Raw genomic sequence first — 24,278 nt, forward strand, 5'->3', positions numbered from 1 at the left:
GAAGAGTTTTCTGTGCCCAGAATCACATTGTTGCCACTAGAAAATGGAGCCATGATTTGACTGCAAGTTGGTCTGACACCAAAACCCACTCAAAACCCCATGTGCTGTCCTAATATGGAAAAAACCCTTGAACACCAGAGAGGGTTTTACTATTTCATTTAGTATCTCATGGACTGATGCTTGATTTTGGGTAAGTTACTTCTTTATTCAATGTTTCTGGGACAGCGGGTTAGGCTTATGACCTGTAAGTACTAGCCAAAGATCCGGAAGCTGTTCTCTTCAACTTTGCTGTTCTACTTAGTCAAAAGGTTGTGGTCAGCCTAACTTGTTCTGTGGCCAGCATCGTGCTGTGAGATGTCCTGTGGTAGAATGAGCTACTGAAAAGTAGAGCCCAGGTGTGATGTGGTGGTGTGGGGGTATTGGCCGATTTATTGAGTTCTCCCTGTGTGCCAGGCACCCATGCTGGATGGAGAAGCGCTGAAATTGAAGAGCTTACAATGGAGCTCAGTGGTTCTCAAAATCAAGGGATTTTTGCACACTGCTCCCCCACCCCCCCACCCCACTGCCGCCCCAGGGACATCTGACAATGCCTGGGAGTTTTTTGGTTTTCACAACTCAGAAGAGGAGGTGGGTGTGAAGGGGGGTGAGGGGTTGCTGCTGACACCTGGTCATAGAGGTGCTGCTAAACATCCTACAGTGCACAAGACAGAGGCCCCCAAACCCCCTAAGAATCATCCAATCTAAAATGTCAGTTGTGGTGTGGTTGAGAAACCCTGTGAGAGATAGAGCCTACGCAAAGATGGCCGTTTAAATTTATTAAATTTATTAAATAAAATAAAACATCTAGGGGTGCCTGGGTGGCTCAGTCATTAAGGGTCTGCCTTCAGCTCAGGTCATGATCCCAGCGTCCAGGGATCGAGCCCCGCATCAGGCTGCCTGCTCCGCGGGAAGCCTGCTTCTCCCTCTCCTACTCCCTCTGCTTGTGTTCGCTCTCTCGCTGTGTCTCTCTCTGTCAAATAAATAAATAAAACCTTTAAAAAAAATGGCCATCTAACATGGTACCCAATTACGAGCCACAGGGCAGGACCGTTCACCTGTGCTCTGGGAACCCAGAGGACCGTTAGATGGGAGTGGGTTGCAGTGGCAGTCCTTTTCAGGTTGGACATAGGAGTGTTCAGGATGTCTACGAGAGCAGATCAAGTGGAGGGAGCCAGTGCAAGAGGAATGGTGAACACGGAGATTTGGAGTGGAGTTGGCCAGGTTATAAAAGGCAATGAACATAAGGGAGGGTATCATCTTGATGCCATATGTAATTGAGAGTCTTTTGGGGAGCTGAGGATGGAGGGCCGTTGGCTAAGACACACTTTCAGGGAAATGAACTTAGAGGACGGATTGAAGGAGGGCTCAGAGGCTGGTACTTTGACCAGTTCATTCAGCCACTGAGTGAACACTGTGGCCGGAGGTTGAGAGTAAAGACTCTGGAGTCGGGCTGCCTGGGTCTGATCCTGGCTCTCAACTTAAAAGCCCTTTGAGTCTCAGCAGGGAGGATCCCCTTTGTGGTCAGATTCTTCACCTGTAAAACAGCACCTACTTTACACGGTTAAATGAGGATTAAATGAGTTACTGCAGAAATGCCGGTGTGGGCTGCTGAGGGTTTGGATGAGATTGGTACGTCTCCACTCTTACTGTTCACTGCTTCCTATTGTACCTACTTACTCTGTCTCCAAATATAGTTTTCATTTTCTCATTAGGACTGGGGAGCCTCCAGGCTGTTTTCACAGTAGCTGCACCAATTCACATTCCCACCAACAGTGCACGAGGGTTCCCTTTTTCCACATCCTCGATAACACTTGTTATTTCTTGTCTTTTTGATAATAGTCATTCTGACAGGTATGATGTGATATCTCTTTGTAGTTTTGATTTGTACTTCCCTGGTGGTTAGTGATGTTGAGAGCATCTTTTCATGTGTCTTTGGAAAAATGCCTATTAGATCCTCTGCCAATTTTTAAATTGGATTATGTGGGGGTTTTTTGGTGTTGAGTTGTACGAGTTCTTTATATATTTTGGATATTAACCCCTTATCCAGTATATCATTTACAAATATCTTCTCCCATTCAGTAGGTTGCTGTTTTATTTTGTTGATGGTTTCCTTTGTTGTGCAAAAGCTTTTTAGTTTGATGTAGTCCCAGTGATTTACTTTTACCTTTTTTTGGTCCATTTCTGAGATCATATGACCCAGTAATTCTACTTCTGAGTATTTACCTGAAGAAAACAAAGCCACTGATTTGAAGAGATATATGCAACCCTATGTTTATTGCAGCATTATTTACAATAGCCAAGATATGGAAACAGCCTGAGTGTCCATTGATAGGTGACTGGATAAAGAAGATGTGGTATACACACACACACACACACACACGCACAATGGGATATTACTCAGCCGTGAGAAAGAATGAAATCTTGCTGTTCACAACAACATGGATGGACCTAGAGGGTAGTATGCTAAGTGAAATAAGTCAGACAGAAAAGACAAATATCATATGATTTCACTTACATGTAGAATCTAAAAAACAAAACAAATGAAAAAACAAAAACAGAAACAGACTCATAAATACAGAGAACAAACTAGTAGTTGCCAGAAGAGAGAGAGATGGGGGCATAGGCAAAATAGGTGAAGGGGATTAAGAGGTACAAACTTTCAGTTATAAAATAATTAATTCACAGGGATGAAAAGTACAGCATAGGGAGTATAGTCAATAAAATGGTAATAACCCTGTATGGTGATGGATGGTAACTACACTTATTGTGGTGAATATTACATAATGTATGTAATTGTTGAATCACTATGTTGTATACCTGAAATGAATATACTATTTTGCATCAACTATAATTCAATTTAAAAAATATTTAAAAAAATAGAAGGTTGACACCTGGAGGGGAGAGTGGTCTAGCCAAGACAAAAGCAAAGAAACTTCAGGAAGAGCAGGCCTGGTGTGCCTCAGAAGCAGGAGGAGGGTAGTGTGGCTAAGTAACACAAGCAAGGCCATGTTGGACAGAAATGAGAGGCAACAGGAGGCCAGATCACGGAGGGTTTTATAGGCTAGTGTGAGAAATTTAGCTATAACTGTCAATGAAATGGGGAGCCATTGTGGGATTTGGAGACAAGGAGCAACATGATCCAACTTGGGTTTTACATTAATTACTCTGGCTGCTATGCTGAGAAGAGACCATAGGGAGTTTAGAGTAGAATCAGGAAGAAGTCAGCAGGCTGTTGGTATCATCCAGATGAATCATGGTAGCTTAGACCATGGTAAGAACAGAGGGTGGGAAAAGCAGTAAGATTCTGTGTGTGTTTGTGTGTGTGTGTGTGTGTGTGTGTGAGAGAGAGAGAGAGAGAGAGAGAGAGAGAGAGAGTTTTAAACCATGGTGAAATATACATAACATAAAATTTACCATTTTAACTCTCTCTAAGTGTATAGTCCAGTGGCATTAAGTACATTTGAATTACCATACAACCATCCCCACTATCCATCTCCAGACCATTTTCATCATCCCAAACTGAAACTCTTGGATACATTTTTAAGGCAGAATCAGCATACTTTCTGACAGATTGGACTGGGGTGTGAGAGAAAGAGAAGAGTCAAAGACAACTCCAAGATCCTTGACCCGAGCCACTGGAAAAATGGAATTGCTATTGACAAAATGGAGAGGATGGGTAGAGCAAGTCTGGGTAGAAAGGAAGAGAAGGAGTTGAGATTTCTTCATGTGAATTGGAGGTGTCCACTAGACACCCAAGTGGAGAATTTGAGACTGCATTTGGGTGTGCAAGTCTGGAATGCACTGGAACTGGGTAGAGGTATACTTTTGGGTGTCATTAGCAGATAGATTGTTTTTAAGACACAGAAAGGAATGAAATAATCAAAGGAGTGAATGAGACAGAGAAGAGATCAAAAGCTTTGGAGCCGGCTATCATTAGCCCCAGACTGAGAGGGTAGGGAGGAAGAGAAGTGGCAAAAGCGATCAAGAAGAAAGAAAACCAAGAGAAGAGTGTTGAATGCTGCTGAGAGGTCAAGTAAGATGAGGACGTAGAATTAACCATGGGCTAGAGTGGTGCATAGGTCACTGGTGACCCTAACAAGAGCAGTTTGGGGGAAGTGGTAGGGACAAAAGCTTGACTGGAATGGGTTAAGAGAAAAAGAGAGAAGAATTGGAAGCAGCAAGTAAAGATGATTCATTTCTAGATTTTACTCTAAATGGGGAGCAAAGCTGATCGAGGAAATAATATCAAGAGTAGTTTCTTTTATTTTTAATGAGGGAAGTAACAGCATATTTGTATGCTAATGGCAATGATCCAGTGGAGAGGGGAATGGTGATACAAGAGAGGGAAGGAGTATTTTTAAAATTTTGAATTTGAATACCTCTACGTGAGGCCACAGCATTTTTGCCACATTCTAAACCATACTCTGACCCACTTCACTCATTTGTGTAACCTACATTTGACTTTGTATCTTTTGGCCTGGATAGATACAGATCTATATGGGACTCTAAAACAACACTGGAATCAATTGGCAAGAATGTAAATTAGACCCAGTCCTGCTAAAGCAGACAGAACCCCTAAGTGCTAATGTACCCTCATTCCCAGGAGTGTTTTGGCCACTTGTTCATGCAGATACTACCAGATAATTGACAAAAGCAGCTGAAATCCCCAAACCTAATAATACACAATATAATGTAGATTTGGGGGGCTCAGTAATTTATTTTAGTGTCTAGAAATCTACTTAACTCTCTCACTTTCCTGGTCCTTTTGGACCTAGGGATGGTGACAGTTCTACTGTTGGACCCAGTTTCCCTTACCCCTTATCCACACCTTTGTAATTAGTCCCTTTGTGTATGAACCCTTTAAAAATTATTCTAATTTAAGTATGTCATGTTTCATATTGGAACCCTGACTGATACAGTCATTGGTATCAGAGTTTTCATCACCTGGTGATAACACGATGGCTGATGAAAACTCCGTTGCATCCCCTGTTCTGGGGGCACAGAGTGGGTGCTGAGGGGTAGACTGTAGTGAGTGTCTTCTGTTTGTACCCCTCTTCTATTTTCGTGGGACTTTAGAGATGATGTCTAATTTAATCTTCTCAACAACCCTATAGTAATAATAGGTCTTCTCGATTACCCTCGTCCTATATATCTGGCATTGTTCTGGGTGCTTTCCAGGAATCCATTCATTAATCCTCCCAGTAGATTTACATGCCAAGTATCCAATTATTCCCATTTTACAGACGAGGAAACTTAAGTATAGAACAATCCAGTAACTTCCCCGAACCCACTAAGTTAGAGATTAACCTCTGCCTCATAAGGCTTCTCAAAGGGGTTAGGTATGATTATCCTGTTTTTGCAGATAGGAAAACGAAAACTTAGAGAAGTAAAGGGACTCATCCCAGATATAGTCACCTGCACAGTGAGGATTCAAACCCAGGTCTGTCTAACCTCAGAACTCATGTCTGACATACGCTCTGCTTCCCTAATGCTTCATTGTCAACTGTCATGATGAGAGAGAGCTGACTGGGAAACCCAGGTTCTATGAACATAAAATACTAAATATTAAAATATTAAAAATATTTTTAAAAGAAATGTGATGGACCTAATTCAAAATCCCTGCTAACAGATTTCCTAGGAGAACATTGCTTTTGGAATCATGTACATTGTGTTTGTACATTTATTAGCTGACATTAGCCCTCATCAAGGTGAAGTAGAATAGAGTGGTCATTTGTCATTCACAGACTGAGGAAATGCGTAAACCAGACCTGGAGAGAAGAGCCTGAGAAGGGAAACCACACTGGCCAGGGTACCAGTAACTTCTTTGTGCTTTCGAGACAGTTTCTCGTCTGCCACAAATAAAGGAGGGCAGAGTCAGGACCTAGCATACGCTTTATCATTCCTATTGCTCCTTGGGAATTTCCCTTGGGAATTTCCTCCTTTGGACTAGCACCACTGGCCTCATCTAGCCAATGTCATGGACTTACGGCTCTCTCCAATGATCTGCTTTTCAGATAACAGCATCCAGTCGATTTTCTGTTGTTGTTGCTGCTGTTCCGTGCAGAAGAGGTAAGTCTACTTCTGAGGGCAACTTCTTGGAAAGTCATCCATTCAGTTTCTTCATTGTCTATTGTGTCTCCGTGGCTCCTCGATTCTGCCCTTCCCTTTGCCGGGGAAGCCCTTCTCCCATTTCCTCCCGGCTGCGTGCCCACTGATCTAAAGGCCTTCCTTCAGAAATTTCAGGTCTTCCACCATCTGTCCTGGATCCCTTTGGCATGAATTGCTCCTTCCATTATGTTCCCACAGCATGTGGCTTGGGTCTGTATTTAATATTTATTTTGTGTATGCTATTTACTTCTCTGTGTTCTGCTCAATAATTTTTGCCCTTTAAGGGCAAGAATCCTGTCTTATTTATTAGAATATCTCCTCCCCCCCCGCCACACCAATGATCAGGGTCTCTTGCACTTTGATGGCCAGCAAAAGATTGTATAGAATAAATGCAAGGTACCATGATAATAGTAACAGTTAGCATTTAATGGGGGTGTCCTCTGTGTAAGACTGTGCTAAAAGATTTGCATTTATTAGCCCACGTAACTCTCAAAAACACCTATGGTTTTTATAATCTCCATCTTACAGATGAGGGAATTGAGGCTTAGAGAGGTTCTATTGCTTCCCAAGGCCACAGTGTGAAATGGTAGAGTTGGGATTCAAACTCATATTCTTAATCACTACACCGTGTCTACTTATAACAATGGATACCGTCAAACGAGGTCATGCATGTAAAATGATAAACACTGTGCCTGACGCAGAATGAGTTTTTCATTATCATGATCATTATTTTATCACCTGAATATGCACCAGGTTCGGTTTGGGCATGGGACGTATGTTTCTTCAATTTTATTCCATAACAACTCCATTTGCTCTTAGCATCTCTAGCTCCTCCATAAGGAAAATGCAGTTCTGGGAGGTAGTAACTTGCCCGTGGAAAGTCTTTTAAGTAAGAAAGAAGTCAGAAAGAGACCTGGAGTTTCCTACTAGTTTCGTGAATATCTGGTGAATGCTTGGATAACCCGAATTCAGATCATAATTGGTAACATGGTTGTTTTTCAATCTCAGACAAGTCAGAGCACATATAAGCCTGAGCAAAGATGAAGAATTTTCAGAAAAATACACCCAACGTCGCAGGCTGTGGTTCAGGGAATTGCCAAGCAAGAAGCAAGTGAGTATCATCTTGATGAGGGAGAAGGAACAGAGGAAGCTTGAGTTTTTAGGGTCTACGCTCCTCGAGGTACTGTTTGCTGCCATGCCCAGAATCTAGGGTCCTGCTTGGCAGGTAACAAGTGCTTGATAAACATTTAGTGAATGAATGCCTTAGAAGAGAGAGAAAAAAAAAAAAAAGACCAGTTAAAATAGCCTACTCTGCTGTGTTTTGGCAGAACTTGAAACCAGACAGTGAATGGGGAAAAATGTATTCTGGCTACTGCCATTTTGAACCCAGGAGTAATTTTCAGCTCAGTGTTGGAGGAAACAGTGTTCTTAAGAAGTGCGATAAACCCAAACACAGTTTATAGCGTGTGTGAAAGGAAAGGGCTGTTTATCTTTTTTCAAGAGAGAAAAACCCATAAAACAAAGTGAAACTACTGGAGTGGAAATCAAATTTCAAGAATTGTGGCTTAAAAAACATCCAGGGGTGCCTGGCTGGCTCAGTCCATGGAGCATGCGACTCTTGATCTCAGGCTCATGAGTTCGAGCCTCGTGTTGAGCACATGTTGAGCACAGAGCTATTGTAAAAAAGAAAAGAGAAACATCCAGTGCGATGCTGGCAAGAGAATTTGTGATCTTGACAACATACAAAATGATGAGTGGGTTGCTGGATTCAAAAGTTGTTTTATGGTCATTTCCTGTGTTTATCCACTCTGGTTTTTGCTTTGGTGCATCCAGACGGGTGAATTGGGGCAGCAGGGAAATGTACTCTATCCCTATTCTTTTTTTAGTGCAGATTACTAAACCAATAGTACAACAAATAATTCCTTGGTTTTTACAGTCCAAAAGAGACCACGTGCAACCATCAAAACGCAAGCCACTGCCTCCCCTCCCACCCTCTGAGGTTACTGAAGAGAAGATCCAAGTAAAGGCGCTGTATGATTTTCTGCCCAGAGAGCCGTGTGATTTAGCATTAAAGAGATCAGAGGAGTACCTGATATTGGAGAAGTATAACCCTCACTGGTGGAAGGCAAGAGACTGTTTGGGGTAAGACTGGTGTCATGGTCCTCATCAAATTCCTCTTCGTTTATCGTCTGAAGACTTCTGAAGCGTAAAATCTGTTTTGTGGCTCATTTCCTCTGGGTTTAGAATTCTTCCTTCTGCATGGAGCAGAACCTGTCCCCACATGTCCTATCTGTATGAGAGAGCATTACAGCACTGCAATTTCAGGCAGTCACAGAACTGCATGTACCCGGCTTCACATCCCGATGCTGTTACTTACTATTGTGTGTCCTTTGGTAGGTCACTTACGCTGAGTTTCCCTTCCTTCCTTCCTTCCTTATTTCTTTATTGAGGTATAATTGACATTTAACATTATATTGGTTTCAGGTGTGCAGCATAATAATTCAATATTTATATCTATTATGGAATGATCACCACAATATGTGTAGTTAACATCCATCACTATGCATAGTCGTGAAAAATTTTTTTCTTGTGATGACAGCTTTTACAATGTACTCCCTTAGCAATTTTCAAATATGCAATATAGTATTATTGACTTAGAGTCACCATGTGGTACATTACATCCCCATGACTTCTTTATTTTATAAATGAAACTTTGTACCTTTTGACCCCCTTCACCTATTTCACCCACCCTCCACTCCCTGCCTCTGGTAACCACCAATCTGTTCTCTGTATCTATGAGTTTGGTTGTTTTTTTAATTAAAAAAATTTTTTTAGATTCCAATGTAAATGAGATAATACAGTATTTGCCTTTCTCTGTCTGACTTATTCCACTTAACATAATGCCCTTGAGATCCATCATGTTGTTGCAAATAGCAAGATTTTCTCCTGTTTTGACTCATTTTCTGTTGTGTGTGTGTGTGTATATATCTATATATCTGTATATCTATATCTATATAGATATATATACCTCTTTCTTTTATCCATCCATCCATCAATGGACACTTAGGTTGTTTCCATATCTTGACTATTATAAATAATGCTGCAATGAGCATGAGGGGTGCACACATCTTTTTGAGTTAGTGTTTTCATTTTCTTTAGATAAATAGTAGAAGTGGAATCACTGGATCATGTGGTAGTTCTATTTTTAATGTATTTTTGTTTCTTTATTTGTAAAATGGGAATAATAATTTCTACCATACAGGGTTTTTTTTTTTCTGATTTATACTTTCTTTGAGTATTTGACTCCTTTTTTCTGCTAAGCTCTAAGGTAGGAACAGAAATAGTATCTCGCTAATTTTCATATTTCTGCAATGACTAGTTTTGGAAGTAAACATTGCAGTACTTGCCGAATTAAATTGGAAGGAAAAAAAGACCTTGGGATGCAAACAGACTTCATCATGTTGGGAGCAATAGATTGTACCTGCCTAGAGTCTGAGGTAGATGATTCTGAGGGGGATCTGGGCTGCTTGGAAGAGAATGCTGACATTTGATTTCTATTCTTTGTGATGATTTGGAGATGATTAAGTATCTGTGTATTAGAAGTATCTAGTTATATACCTCTTTCTTTAATTATATTTTCCTGATGGTTTGGCTCTCTTAACAGTTTTTAGTTTCAACTTAACATGTGATGGAGACTTTTCAGTGGGAAAAGAGGTATGAGTAAGTTCAGGACCATGTAATTAGCCCTCCTGCAGGTTGGCATTGGCATGACTCAGACTTTAAAAAAAGATGAATTACCTTTTAATTTCAAAGTTAATAAGTGAATATCGCTTTTTATAATATGCAACCATGATAAATAATGCCTCCAAACCCAAGCACCATTATTCACTTAGTGAGTACCCTTCTGGAAAATTTTCAATGCACTTTCATGTCCATATTGAAATACACATTCTTATTTGCAGATTTAGTTTACCTAATTCTTACCATGCTTTATGTGTTGTTCTGCAACTTGCTTGGATTTTTCAATAATGTCATGGAGATCTTTTTGCAATTTTATAATTTCAAATTTCATTGGTGAAGGTATAGAAAAAGAGAAACCCTTACCCTGCTGATGGGTGTGTAAATTTGTATGTTTTCCTTCAATGGCAATTTGCTGCATCTAAGGGGAGATGCACATATTTGGTGACCCAGCAATTTCCCCGTTTGGTATCTGTCTTAGAGAATTACTTTTCCTGGTGCACAAGAAGGCATGTTCATGTGTTTCTGTGCAGCATTTGCTATAATAGGGACATGGCTAAACCAGAATATCTATTCTATCTATTTTACAGCAATTCAAAAGAATTAAGTTGATATCTTTGTTGTTGCTGTGTTTTTAATCTAGTCACTATGACATCCCAATGATCTCATAAGTGCCGCTTTCCCTCTTTGAAAAATTTTGGTGTCACGAAACATCTTAAATTACTTCCGTTGTAAGTCAGAACCTTAGTATTTGTCAAACAGAGATTTTAGTTGAATATGGAAATGAAAAATCCTTTTTCTTCTTTTAGAATTTAATCAGTAAAACGAGTTTGATTTCCTCCTATGTCCTTGAGGTTTTAAAAAGGATTGTTGTCACGATAATGCCACAGATGTACCAAGCATTTTGATTTTGGCTTTGTCTTTTGTTGTAGGAATGAAGGCTTAATCCCAAGCAACTATGTGACCGAGAACAAACTAACCAATTTAGAAATATATGAGTAAGTCTCCTCCAAAATATGCTCTATGGTTGATCTATGAAAAATCAGGTACATTTGGGCAGCTTACGAGTATAGAGGCTGGTTTTGGTCTACAAAAGGAAAAGAAAGTAACACATCTGGCTGCTTTAGTTTGAGACATCTTTGATCCTTATAATGGTTGATTCAGGAACTTCTTTTTCTTAAACTTCTTTTTGTTTTGTTTTGTATGACGACTTTTTTGGGTTTGTTTTAACAGTGACTGCATGGAAACCAAACACTCATCTTGGTCTTGTTTTACTCTATGTCCTAAATGGAAAAATAACTTTCAAAAATGACCTTAGTTTTTTAATGAGTGGTAAATTGAGCCTAACACAGAGACACACAGCTATATTTTGGCTCATGTTTTGAAACGTTTTAGAAATAGCTAAAGAGGAGAAGCAGGCTAATGCTGTAGTTTGGGGGGAACTTTTGGCACGTTCACTAAGGTTCTGCTTAGAAACTTATTTTTGTTACAATGATAGATTTGGAAGATGGAGATCTTAGCAATCACTTTTCTAGCCCCCCATTCCGCAGATCAGAAACTAAGGTTGTGAGAGTAATTTACAAACAGAGAGTGGCAGAACTGGGAGTAGTCCTAGTCTTTTATAAATTCAGGTTTGCATAAGTTTTAGCACTTGACTGCCCTCCCCCAGTTTAGATACTCGCTTTGCAATTAGCATATGCTTCCAGCCTTGTGGCGGTAGGTGATGTGGGTTGAGGCATGAAGACAGGTGCTTCTCAGAGAACCAGAAGGCAAATATAAATTGAATGAGAACCAACCCCTCCCTCCCAGCCCCTAGGTGTCTGCCTTGCTACTAATTTAAGCCCACGTGGAGGCCAGACTCAGCATCTCTCTCCCTAAAGCAAATCCAATTCTAAAAGTATTGGTGGGGGTCGCTTGGGTGGCTCACTTGGTTGAGTGTCTGACTCTTGGAGCCCCACATGGGAGTCTGTCTGGGGATTCTCTTCCTCTGCCCCTCCCCCACTCGCATGGGCGCATGCATGCATGCGCTCTTTCTCTCTCTAAAATAAATAAATCTTTAAAAGCATTGGTGAATAATGTAGACTTTCTTGGAGGGGACAAGGGATGACTACAGGACACATGACACATCCACATGACTTTACCAGGCTTCTCTATTAGCTACTTCTGTTCTCTCTCCCCTCTCCCCGCTTAGTACCATCACAGGTCTCTTCTGTCTTCTCTGTCCTTCACTCAGCTTGTCATGCCCCCTCTCTTGACCGGAGTCATTTAGCTCTGCCCCAAAAATCTAGCCTCCACTCAGTAGGACAAAGGCCCTAGGTGACTGAACACACCATCCTAAGAAAACAGTTTCACAACTCTCTACCGTCACCTTGGGGGGCTCGCCACTGCCCCCAACTGGAGCTGCCCAACACAATAGGTCTCTTTTGAAGGTCAGGTCAGGGGAAGTTCTGTGTGAAAATCTCCTGTTAAGAAAAAGACTTTTTTCGGGGCACCTGGGTGGCTCAGTCGTTAAGCGTCTGCCTTCGGCTCAGGTCATGATCCCGGGGTCCTGGAATCGAGCCCCGCATCGGGCTCCCTGCTCAGCGGGAAGCCTGCTTCTCTCTCTCCCACTCCCCCTGCTTGTGTTCCCTCTCTCACTGCCTCTCTCTGTCAAATAAATAAATAAAATCTTAAAAAAAAAGACTTTTTTCCATATCGTAAACCCAGTTCAGACTTTCCAGGAAATTAAAGGAGGTATGTGTGAAAGTACCTAACACAGTGCCCGGGAGTGAGTAAATGGATGCTCACTAAGCAACAGTGTGACTTTCCTTCCTTTCATTATTAATTAATTTGCTGGCTGCCCCCTTAGTTTAGACGAGGGTTGGAGTCTGCCCTTAACAGCTTGTTCATACTGTAGATATTGGGTAATTTGAATTAAACTACCCTGAACTTAAAATAATCATCTCATTTTCTTGGCTTTGATTTATGTGTCTTTGAAAGTTATCTTCTTTAATTTTCTAATTGTGGGAAAATTAATTTTTATTTCTGTTTCTTTTTAAAGGGGTTTGTTAAAATATAGATATAATAATTATCAATATAAATCACTAAAATATATCTACCACTTACTATATGCCAAACATCATTCTAATGACTGTGTAGAAATTATGGCCCTAGGTTGAAATACTATAGTATAAGCTTAGAAATCAGAGAAATCTGGGTTCAAATCCTGACATCACCACTGACTAGTGCCTGGGCTCTGGGCAGAATTACTGAATAGTTATAAACCTCTAAATGATATGAAAACTTGGAACTGTGAGACAGGTGAGACACCTGTCTCATGTAGGACCTAGTAAATATTTGATACATTCTAGAACTATGAAGCTAACAGGAAGGGCATTCCCAGTTTGCCTGCTGTTACAGAGGTACCACATTTCATAGTTACCTCAGCCCCTGAATCACTCATCTGTTCAATCTTTACTTATTGTCCACTTATGATGTGCCGGGTGTTAGCTGTTGTGGGCATTGGAGATACAACGTATAACACGTAGATGCACTCCCTTCTTTTGTGGAACTTACAGCTTCATGGGAAAAGAGACATAAACCTCAAATTCACAAATAAATATAAAATTTTAAATTGTGGGGGCGCCTGGGTGGCTCAGGTCATGATCCCAGGGTTCTGGGATGGAGTCCTGCATGGGGCTCCTTGCTCAGCGGGGGGTCTGCTTCTTCCTCTCCCTCTGTTGCTGCCCCCCTACTTGTGCTCTCTCTCTCTCTGTCAAATAAATAAGTAAAATCTTAAAAAAAAATTTTTTTTTAAACTGTGGTGTCATGAAGGAACAGTATGGGACACTGGGAGAAATCAGTGGAGAAGGCTAAAAGATGAGGATATTGGGATAGGGAAGACCTCTGAGGAAGTGACTTGAGGTCTAAAGGAAGTAGGGATGGATGGGGGAAGGAATGCTATGTTAGTGTAGGCTTCTGACATCTCAGGGGAAACTTTATACTTTGAATATTTATGGCTACTTTGGTTTTAAATTAATATCCAAATTATCAACAGTACAGTGTGAAAACCTGGTTTTCAGTAAGCCTTCAAATCTTGATATACTGTTTATAAATCTAAAAAAAAAAGAACAGTCACCTTAATTCAAACTCAACAGTATCCTTAAACAATCAGTCCTATTTATAAGCTCAGTTAATTAAATTTCCCAAAACATTTCACTTGCATTAATAAACTGAATGAATTCAATTTTCTGTTTAAATATTTTATATGCCTGACAGGGCAAATTTACAATTTTAATAGCCCTTTGTAAGTCCATATATGATCTCAGAAATCTAATAAATCAAACTTAAATGTGATAAGCCAAATCCTTGTAACCATACAAACATTTAAAAAGTCAAATTCCCTTAAACTTCAAATTGTAAGTTTAAAATTAATTTTGCATTTAAAATCAGAGGCTAAAACTTAATATGTCCGATTCTCTTAAAATAATACTTTATTTTATTTTTTAAAGACTTTATTTATTTATTTGAGAGAGAGAGAGAGAGAGAGAGAGAGAGAGAGCGCACAAGTGGGGGGAGGGGCAGAGGGAGAGGAAGAAGCAGACTCCCCGCCGAGCAGGGAGCCCGATGTGGGTTTCCATCCCAGGACCCTGAGATCATGACCTAAGCTGAAGGCAGTTGCTTAACTGACCGAGCCATCCAGGTGCCCCAATAATAGATACTTAAAATATCAAACATATTGCTTATGCTGAATTTTATGGAAGTATGAGTTTCATTTATTGCATTTTCTCTCTGTTGAAAGTTTCATCTTCTCAGGGTTAGAAAATGACTAAGAGAAGCAGATTTACCATCTTAGATCTAACAGGGTTTTTTAGGTTGAAAACTCAAGACCACAATACTGTTACTTGTTGATTCTAAGACTGGGACAGGTGTACCCAAGGCTTACATGTACACAAGACGTTTGTACTTGGTAACAGTTGGACATGCTAGATGGTTTTCATATGCCAGTAGAAGCCCCACCCTAAGCCCTCTGTCCACATCATTCAGTATGAGTTTTATAATCAGTGTTGTCCAGGCATAAGAGTTGCAGCCTTACCTATTTAAAAACAAAACAGAACAAAACAAAACACAAAATTCTTCTTGACTATCTGATTTAACCAGATGAAATTCTGAAACAGCATGCCCCCTCACCTCACCTATATCATATCCATCTATTCTTTTTTCTGCCTCTTGAAATTCTGCATTATTTTAAAGGATATGAAATTCATCATATACTTGTCTCTGGTTCTTCTCTTACTACTTTGAAGTCATTTTAATGACATCCACACATGGATGGATTTTTAACTTATATTTAAGCAAAATTAATATATTTGCTTATATTACTTATCACCATAATAAATAAGTACAAAACAACAAAATTAACACTTAATGTGATTATAGGTGAGAAACATTTAGAATAAAACAATTTATGTGAACTTTTTAAAAAAAGATTTTATTTGAGAGAGAGTGTATGCGTGCATGGGAGCATGCACTCTTGGGTGAGTGGGGGGAGGGATAGAGGGAGAGGAAGAAGCAGACTCCCCACTGAGCAGAGAGCCCACTGCAGGACTCCATCCCAGGACCCTGGGATCATGACCTGAGCCAAAGGCAGATGCTTACCCTCTCTCATTTATTTTGAAAGAATTTCTTCTTTCTACAACAAGAGGTCTTAGACTCATTCTGAAAGTCCCTCCCCCAATATGAATATTCGTTAAAAAGTGCTGAATGATATTCACAGTCCAACATCACAATTAACTCCTGTTCCCACTAGTGATAAGTAGTCCAGTGGTTTCATCTAGAATCACCTGTAATCATCCTCTCTTCTCTATGCTTTATCTTTTTAAAAGTTCATTTTCAACTTGAGGCCATTAGCATTTTTAATATGTGACCATTCTACTTTAGTGGCAGCTTTTTACTACTGCAGGTTAGTCCACAGGATACGATAGATTCTGTCCTCAAAGTCAGATAGAGGATTTTCATGTAGCCACCATTTGGCCTACCCACTGTGACTCAGTGTATGGTTATACATGCATTCTTCTTTCCACTGTCCACAAAAATAGCATTTCTGGTAATATTCCCTTAACTCCTTTTTAAAATCTTATTTTGAAACAAAAACTTTTCCATTTGTTTTCTCTCTCCTTTGTTCTACCATTTCCTCTCTCTTTCCTGTACAACATTTGCTTACTGACTAGGTCTTGTTCTGCCAAACTATGGGTTTCAATTATACTCATTTGATTGTGTTTACTGTGAGAGGATCTGATATTCTAAAGTCGTTTCAGGATATGTTTCATACGGAGGAAACAGCAAGATAGGAGGCAGAAAGGGGCTTGGTGAATTTGAGGAAGGAAAGAATCTCAATACGGCCGAAGCTTAGCATGAGGGGAGAACAAGCAGAAAGATGAGAGGGTGTTTGGAGCAAGGCAGGTACTAGTTGCTCCATTTACATTATTAAACCACTAACTTTACTACAGGTTAACATACTTGGGGGAGTCAGATGGGCCAGAGTATGTTTTAATTTTGGAAAGGTAATATGGCACAGATGAAAGCAGGCAAATAGGAAGTTCCCAAGAGCAAAGAAAGAAACGGGTATTTTTTAGTTTGTCTACCAAAGCTCAGTAAATGTTCATTGACTTATTAACCACATACGTTTCATGAAAATTTTCAGGAGATTAAATCACTCAAAATCACAAACTAAGTATCTGTCAGAAAGTTGAATTGAGATATGATAGAATAAACTAGGTATCGGCTTACAATTAATAAAACTGTTATACTAAATGACACATAATAGTACATTGTTGTTTATCGGAAATAAAAAACGCTCAGCTTTCTAAAATCAGTTCTGGAGTAAAGTTCCTAAAAATGAAGGAAATGAAGCAGGTTTTTTTTTTTTTCTGGAAAAAATAGAATATAAAATTTTAAAATTATTTTTATTGCTTTTACAGGTGGTACCATAGAAACATTACCAGAAATCAGGCAGAACGTATTTTGAGACAAGAGGTAATTCACTTTATTCATGAATAACTTGTGAATATTTTCAAAATTTCTAACAGATGTTCATTGAAAAGATTTGACCAAACTTAAAAGTTTTATTACTTCCTGTTCTTTTCAGTTCTAAAATATTATTACAACTTTATCTCTACTGTGCAATTTCCGATAAGTTGTAAACCAGATGTATTTGTATCAGCTCATGTTTTTCATCGACTTTCATTGTAACTTGAGAAGTGTATTTTTCCTGAAATGATTTCAACTCCAACGTACTGAAACTCCTCATTCACTCCAAAGTGCATCCCGCAGTAGAGTCTGTATTGGAATTGCCCATACACCTTTGCATCACATACAATAAAATATATACTCTGTCTTCATGAGCTTAGCTAAGGCTTCTTAAAAACACAAATGAGAAAAATACCGAGTGCTACATTTTCTTTGTTCTTTGGGAACAAAAGGAAGAGTGAGGTAGCCAAAATATCAAACTCAGATCAAAACTGCTCTTTTAGGTCAAAGCAAAACAAAAGTGCATACAGTTTCCAACGGACGGTAAATACGAACTGTGGGTAAATGTAGAGTCAAACCTAGAAACTAGGTAAGAGGTATGTGTGTCACTTTGCCCTGCTGTCAGATGTTGAGGAAATCTAGAAATATGAGTGAGAAAGAGTCAGTTCTGGAACTACAAAGTCAATACCAGTAAGGACTCAAGACAGAAGGGAGGTCCGGTGGATAGCAGGGGGTTAGACAGAGTTTGAGCGACCCAGACCCAGGCTCAGCTGGGGGTGGGGAAGGAGGTTGGAGGCCAGGCTTGGCTTCACTGGCTAGGAGGAAATGGGACACGGCAGCAAATGTGGGACTCACCGGGCATGGTGACAGCAGGTGGCCTCCTGTAAAGTGATATTAGTAGGTCTAGAATGGACAAAGATGTTATGACAAGTAGGCAGAACTGGAGAAGGAAAATTCTCAAGTCGGTCCATGGTAAGCAAGTTACCCTCTCTCATTTATTTTGAAAGAATAGGGTGATAGGGTCAAAATCACAGGGGCTGTGTGGGATCAGCAGGAGAGACTCTTGCGCCTGCCAGGGAGCCAGAACAGAGCGGGGGGCTGACCTCCCTACAAAGACTAGATGAGGGAGTTATGCAACAAACCTCCACACACCCATAACCCAGACAGCACAAATAGCAACATTTGGCACAAATAGCAACATTTGGCCATAACATGCTTAGACAAAATAAAACCTGGAAGATGCAATTGACACCCATCCCTTCCCTCATCTGTTTTGTCCCCGCCCACTCTCCAGAGACAATCACCTTAGAAGGGTGTGCCCCCACTGCATCCATGTGCTTATATTTTTATCATATATTGGTGCATGAACAGCCCACAGTGTTACGTGTTTTAACATTTGACATAGGGAGATCATAGGTATGTTGATTTTTAATGAAACATTGTATTTCAGTTTCATTCCCATGGATACATAAAGAGCAAACACATTCCTTTAACTGCTGTATTTCATTAGATGAGTATAACAAATGTATTACTAATCATTCACGTTGTTTCTAACTTCTTAGTATTATGAACAATGCTGCCAAGAACTTCCATGCACATGTCACCTTGTACACAAGGGCAAGGGTTTCTTTCGGTTATACCCAGAAATGATCTGGTCAGAAACTATGTGCAGACTTAGCATTACTAGATATTTTGAAATCCTGACTCAAAGTACTTGTACTAATTTATATTCTTACAAGGAATGAGAAAACTGGTCCCTTACATTCTTGCCAACAGTTGGTAGCTTTTCTTTGATTCACTGAGAAATGGTATATATATTTTAAAATGTGCATTTCCTTGATGAACAGTTCAATTGAGTGACTTTTCATGTGTGTGCTGGCTATTTGGGCTTCCTCTGCTGTTACATGTCTGCTAATACCCTTTGCTCATTTTTCACTATGTTCTTTTGATTTTTGGCCCTAAAATTTTTTTATGCTCTTTTCTTATTTTAAATTTTAAAATATGTTAATGTCAAATTTCTCAATTTTTATGATCTTTTTTCCTTTTTCAGTATAATAAATTCTTCTCTCTCCTGAAGTGATAAAATGATATTTTCTTTTAAATGGTTTAAAGATTTGCTTTTCATATTTAGGTCCTAATCTGTCTAAAGTGTGTGTGTGTGTGTATGTTATGTGTGTGGATATTTTTAAAAATATACATATTTTTCCTATATATCTAAAAATATTTTTGTAATTTATATATTTTCTATTTTTTTTAAGTACCTGGATTAAATCCTACTTGATCATGAGGCATTTAAAACATATATATTGCTAGTTTGAGTTTCCTAATACTTTAGTTAGCATTTGTCCTGCTATGTTCACAAGAGGCCTGGCTTCTAATTTCCCACTCTCTTTGTTTAGTTTTAGTATAAAGGCTGTACTAGCCTCATAAAATGAGTTGGGACATGAGGTTTTGTCTCTTTCCAATCTTTAAAATAGTTTATATTGAATAGAAGTTATTTGCTCCTTGAAGTTACATATATCTCTCATAAAATAGTTTGGACATGCAGCTTTTTCAAACAGATAATTGAGTACTGATTTAATTTCCTTTTCTTCTTGAGATGTTTGACAATTTATATTTACGTGGAGAGTTGCCTACTTTATATTTATTTTCAAATTGATTGCATAAATTTTTATAGAAGTATTTTATAATTTTATTTATTTCACATTTCAATGGCATGTTCATATAGTTTAAAAATCAAAAGATTTTGAAGTTTTCTCCCATCCTTGTCCCCAAGATACCAGTTCCCTTCCCCATAGACAAACTTCTGTTATTAGTTTATTTTGTGTCCTTTCAGAGATATTTAATACATACACAAACAACTAGAAATATATTTTCTTATATTGTTATTTTTACACAAATGGTAACATATTATATATACTCTTGTGTGCATTACTTTTTTCACTCAGCAATATGTATTGGGAAGGAAACTTTTCACATCAATACACAGAAAGTGTCCTCATTCATTCTACAGCTGCATAGTATTTCTTGCATTGGACATATCACACTTTATTTAGGAAATTTAATGGAGGGGTGGAGCACTGGACTCATGGTTTCGGATGGGTTGTGACCTTGGGGTTGTGGGATTGCCTGCATGGGACTCTGCGCTTGGCCCAGAGTCTGCTTGGGATTCTCTCTCCCTCCTCCTCTTGCCCTCCCCCTGCTTGTGCTCTCTCTAAAATAAATAAATAAAATCTTTTAAAAAATTTAATGGGAATTTAAGTGGTATACACTCTTTTGCTATTGAAACAGTGCTGTTGGGGCGCCTGGGTGGCTCAGTCGTTGAGCGTCTGCCTTTGGCTCAGGTCATGATCCTGGGGTCCTGGGATCGAGCCCCGCATCCGGCTCCCTGCTCTGCGGGAAGCCTGCTTCTCCCTCTCCCAACCCCCCCTGCTTGTGTTCCCTCTCTCACTGTGTCTCTCTCTCTAAGAAATAAATAAAAGTCTTAACAAAACAAAACAAAACAAAACAAAACAGTGCTGCTATAGGTAACCTACCTACATAGCTTTTCCCATTTATGTGAGTATATATGTAGGATAAATCCCCCAAGATAGAAATTCTGGGTCAAAGGGAATGTACATTTCTAATTTGGGGAGGTATTAAATACCCTCTACAGGAGTTGTACAATTTACATACCTGCTAAAAGTTGTAAGAGTGCCCATTTTCTCACAACCTTTCCAGCAAATGTTTAATGAAGTGTGTGGCACTTTGCTCTCTGACATCTCATCTCAGTGTGGGTTTCATTTACATTTCTCCTATCCCAAAAATGTTAAGCATCTCTGTGTATATGAAATTTTAAATATTTGTATCTCCTTTTCTGTAAGATGTCTGTTCATATCCTTTGCAAAATTTTCTGTTGTTGCTTTTTTTTAATGCTTTCCTTACAGTTTGTAGGACCTATGTAGCTACATTAAGGAAATTAGCTCTTGTGATATGTGGCAATACTTTCCCCAGTTTTTCAACTGTCATATTTTTTTTTTTTGCCATGAATAGTGCTTAAATTTTATGTGTTCGAATTTATCAGACAAATTTTTTAAAGCTTTGTGTCAGGTTCGAATTATCTTACCCGCTCTGAGCTTTAAAAAAAAATGCCCATGTTTCTTGATTACTTCAGTGGTTTTATTTTTTACATAGACATGTTTGATTCATTTGTAATTATTCCTGATGTAGAGTGAGGTATGGATCTGTTTTTATTTTATTTTTTCTAGATAGTTACCAAGTGTCTATCTTTTCTGTATTGATTCGAGGTACCACTTTCATCATAAGCACAGCTCCTATGTTGGACTACATCTGAACTCACTACTTGGTTTTATTGATCAGCCTGTGTATTTAGGTGATACCTTTATAATATTTCAAATACTGAGGCTCTCTTTGTGTGGCTAGCCTCCCTCATTCTTTTTTTCCAGAAATACTCTGGAGATACATTTTATACATGTGAACTTCACAATTATTTTGCCTAGTTTTAAAAAGCTTCCTGCTGGTGTATTAAATTTACAGAGTAATTTAGGGAAAATTGTTTGGGCATTACAAATCAGTGGGGTTTGGGGACCAGTTTGTTCTGGGACCCATATTAATTATTCCTGTAGAAAAAATTAAAATTAGGTCCCTACCTCAAGCAAAAATAAATCTTCGATGGATTGAAAACCTAATGAGAAAAGCAAACATCTTTATATTCTTTAGGAGCATTTTATTGATTTATTTTTAAAGATTTATTTATTTATTTGAGAGAGAGAGAGAGAGAGAGAGAAAGCATGTGCACAGTGTGGCAGGGGGCAGAGGGAGAGGGAGAGAAAAATTCCAAGCAGACTCTAGGCTGAGTGCAGAGCCCAGCGTGGGGCTTGATCTCAAGACTCTGAGATCATGACCTGAGCAGAAACCAAGAGTCGGTCGCCCAACTGATTGTGCCATCCAGGAGCCCCTTTAGGATCATTTTAAAGTTTTCTTCATATAGCTCTTGCACATTTGTTTGTGTATTTTTCTGTTGCTACTATAAATGGGTATCTTTTTTTTTTTTTTTTTAACTTATGAAGGCTCTTGAGTTCTGTGAATTAATTTTGTAACAGAAGACTTGGTGAATTCAAAACTTTTTTTGGTAGGAGTTTTTTAGTTGATTCTCATGAGTTTCAGGTAGACTCTTATCAATAGCAAACAGTGATGATTTCAGCTCCTTTTTATAATTTAATAGAGTATTTCTTGGTGGGTTTTTTGTTTTGGTTTGGTTTCTTTTCTGTCTTTCTTTTTGTTTTTGGCCTCTCATTTAATTGCATTAGCTGGCATCTCAGAACAATATTAAATACCAGTGCTGACAGTGGGCATTTCTTTTTCCTGATTTTAGTTGGAATGATTCCCACAGAAAACAGAATGCTGGACTTGGGACTAATGTAAACATGGACTATTGTGTTACAGAAGTACATATTTATTACTATTTTACTGAGAATTTAAAGAAAACTGATTCTAGAAGTTGAAATTTGTCAAATGCCCTTTCAATATCTATGGCGATGTTCATGAGATTTTTCTTCTCAGATCTGTTAGTAGGATGAATGAATAAAATCCCTAATATTGAATTACTTTTTCATTCCTGTATGCAATCCTTCTTGGTCATGGTATATTATTCTTCCACTGTGCTACTGGATTCAGTTTGTTAATATTTAATTAGGATTTTTGAGTGGACATGAGTGAGATTTGTGCACAATCTTTGCTGTGTTGTTGGTGTTGATATTAAACCCACTTTATATAAAAATTTATAAGTTTTTTTCTTTTCACATGCTCTGGAATCATGCAGCATCACAATATGTCCTCCGTGGTGTTTTTAATGTTGTAGCTCTTTTAAAGCCTTATCCATTTTCCCATTCAGTAGGTCCATTAACATTTCCAGATCTTCTGGAATCAATTTTGATAAATTTTATGTTTTGCTAGGTAATCACTCATTTCGTTCAAATTTTCAAATGTATTGTGTAGAGTCAAGGTGATGCTCTCATTTTTTTTCTGGATCTTTGTGGCTTATTTTTTTTGATATATTTCCCCTCTTATTTATTGGTTAGATTGGTTAGCAACTTACCTATTTCATTGTTTTTCCCTCTATAACCAGATTTTGAACTTAATGACTAGCTTTATTATATTTTTGTTTTTATAATTGATTGTTTTCTGCTTTTGTCTTCATTCATTTCTTTCTTCCACTTGACCTGGTTCTTGCCCTAACTTCTTGAGGTAGATACATTTATTTTGTATTTCTTTTGTTTATTGATGTAAGCATGAAGACTGAGTACTGTTTGAACTATATAGCAGAGTTTCCGATATGTGGCATTTCTTTATTATTTTCTAGATGTTTTCATTTTTATTTGAATTTCCTTGAGTTATATAAAAGAGAACTTGAAAATATCCATGCAGTAGTAGCTTTCTCCTTTGGGGCTTGTTATTAATTTCTACTTTTATTGCTTTGTGGTCATGACTGTTTGCACTCTTTCCACCTTGAAGAGGAGGTCACTACCTAGACAACTTGACTGAATGCATAGCATCTCTACGTCTGTGTATATATACTACCTACGTAGCCACTGTACGTACAACTTCGCTTTTTACATCTCCATCTTTTATACCTTCTGCCCTCTATGGTTTGTAACCCAGTCCGTGGACATGGTAGGAATTCAATAAAAGCTACATTTTTATTATTTTAAGTGGCTGTAAGAGATTTTTTGGTTTAAAAGTTTGACCAGAAAATGAGGCTTGTTCCTTGGTAAGCATCTAGAAGGAAGAGAAGGCTTTGCTTGATGTATCGTGCTCACTTTGAGGGTTACACCATGGTGTTTGTTGGGTTAGGGCAATTCTCAGGCAAGTTGTTGGCACTTCGAAAGTGTAAACTTTCACACGTTTGGCAAGCTTCTGAGATGGTTCCCTCTCCACAAGTGTAAACACACTAAGTAAAGGTGGAAACTTTTTTTTATGATATCGAACAAACAACACAAACCAAACAGTCCAACATTCCAAGTCATTTGAAAACAATTTACAGCTTTATTGGGGGTTCCCAGAGGATGTCAGTGGGAATCCAATTTATAACCTAACATCAAACTTAAAATACTCTTCTCTCCTGCCCATTCTCTTCTTGTCTCTCCCATGCCCTGGCGGCAACTAAAATCACTCCTCCGCTCTTCTCTCCAGACTCCCTCAAAGCTTATCCTCTCTCCATCCCTGTCATGGATTCTGCTCCGTTTTCCCCACTCCCTCCCTGCTTTTCCAGATGTATTTCTTGCTGCCTCCCTCACCCCACCTGCTGTGTTGTTTCTTTTCTTCCAAAATACAACCTGCCAATCTGTCTCACAGCGCTTCCTGTTCATCAGCAATGTGTATCAATT

General features: G+C 38.8%; 1 protein-coding gene across 1 annotated transcript in view; it reads left to right on the top strand.

The window, feature by feature from the left end:
* The first annotated feature begins 6,037 nt into the window (after positions 1-6,037).
* TXK (TXK tyrosine kinase) overlaps positions 6,038-24,278 on the top strand; it is a 41,989-nt gene continuing 23,748 nt past the window's right edge. Inside the window, exons 1-5 of the mRNA XM_021701669.1 lie at positions 6,038-6,108; positions 7,156-7,258; positions 8,084-8,289; positions 10,818-10,883; positions 16,845-16,899. Coding sequence (XP_021557344.1) covers positions 6,038-6,108; positions 7,156-7,258; positions 8,084-8,289; positions 10,818-10,883; positions 16,845-16,899 — 501 coding nt within the window. The remainder of the gene's footprint in view (positions 6,109-7,155; positions 7,259-8,083; positions 8,290-10,817; positions 10,884-16,844; positions 16,900-24,278) is intronic.

Source organism: Neomonachus schauinslandi, chromosome 2 (assembly GCF_002201575.2).
Source record: "Neomonachus schauinslandi chromosome 2, ASM220157v2, whole genome shotgun sequence".
Taxonomy (NCBI): Eukaryota; Metazoa; Chordata; class Mammalia; order Carnivora; family Phocidae; genus Neomonachus; species Neomonachus schauinslandi.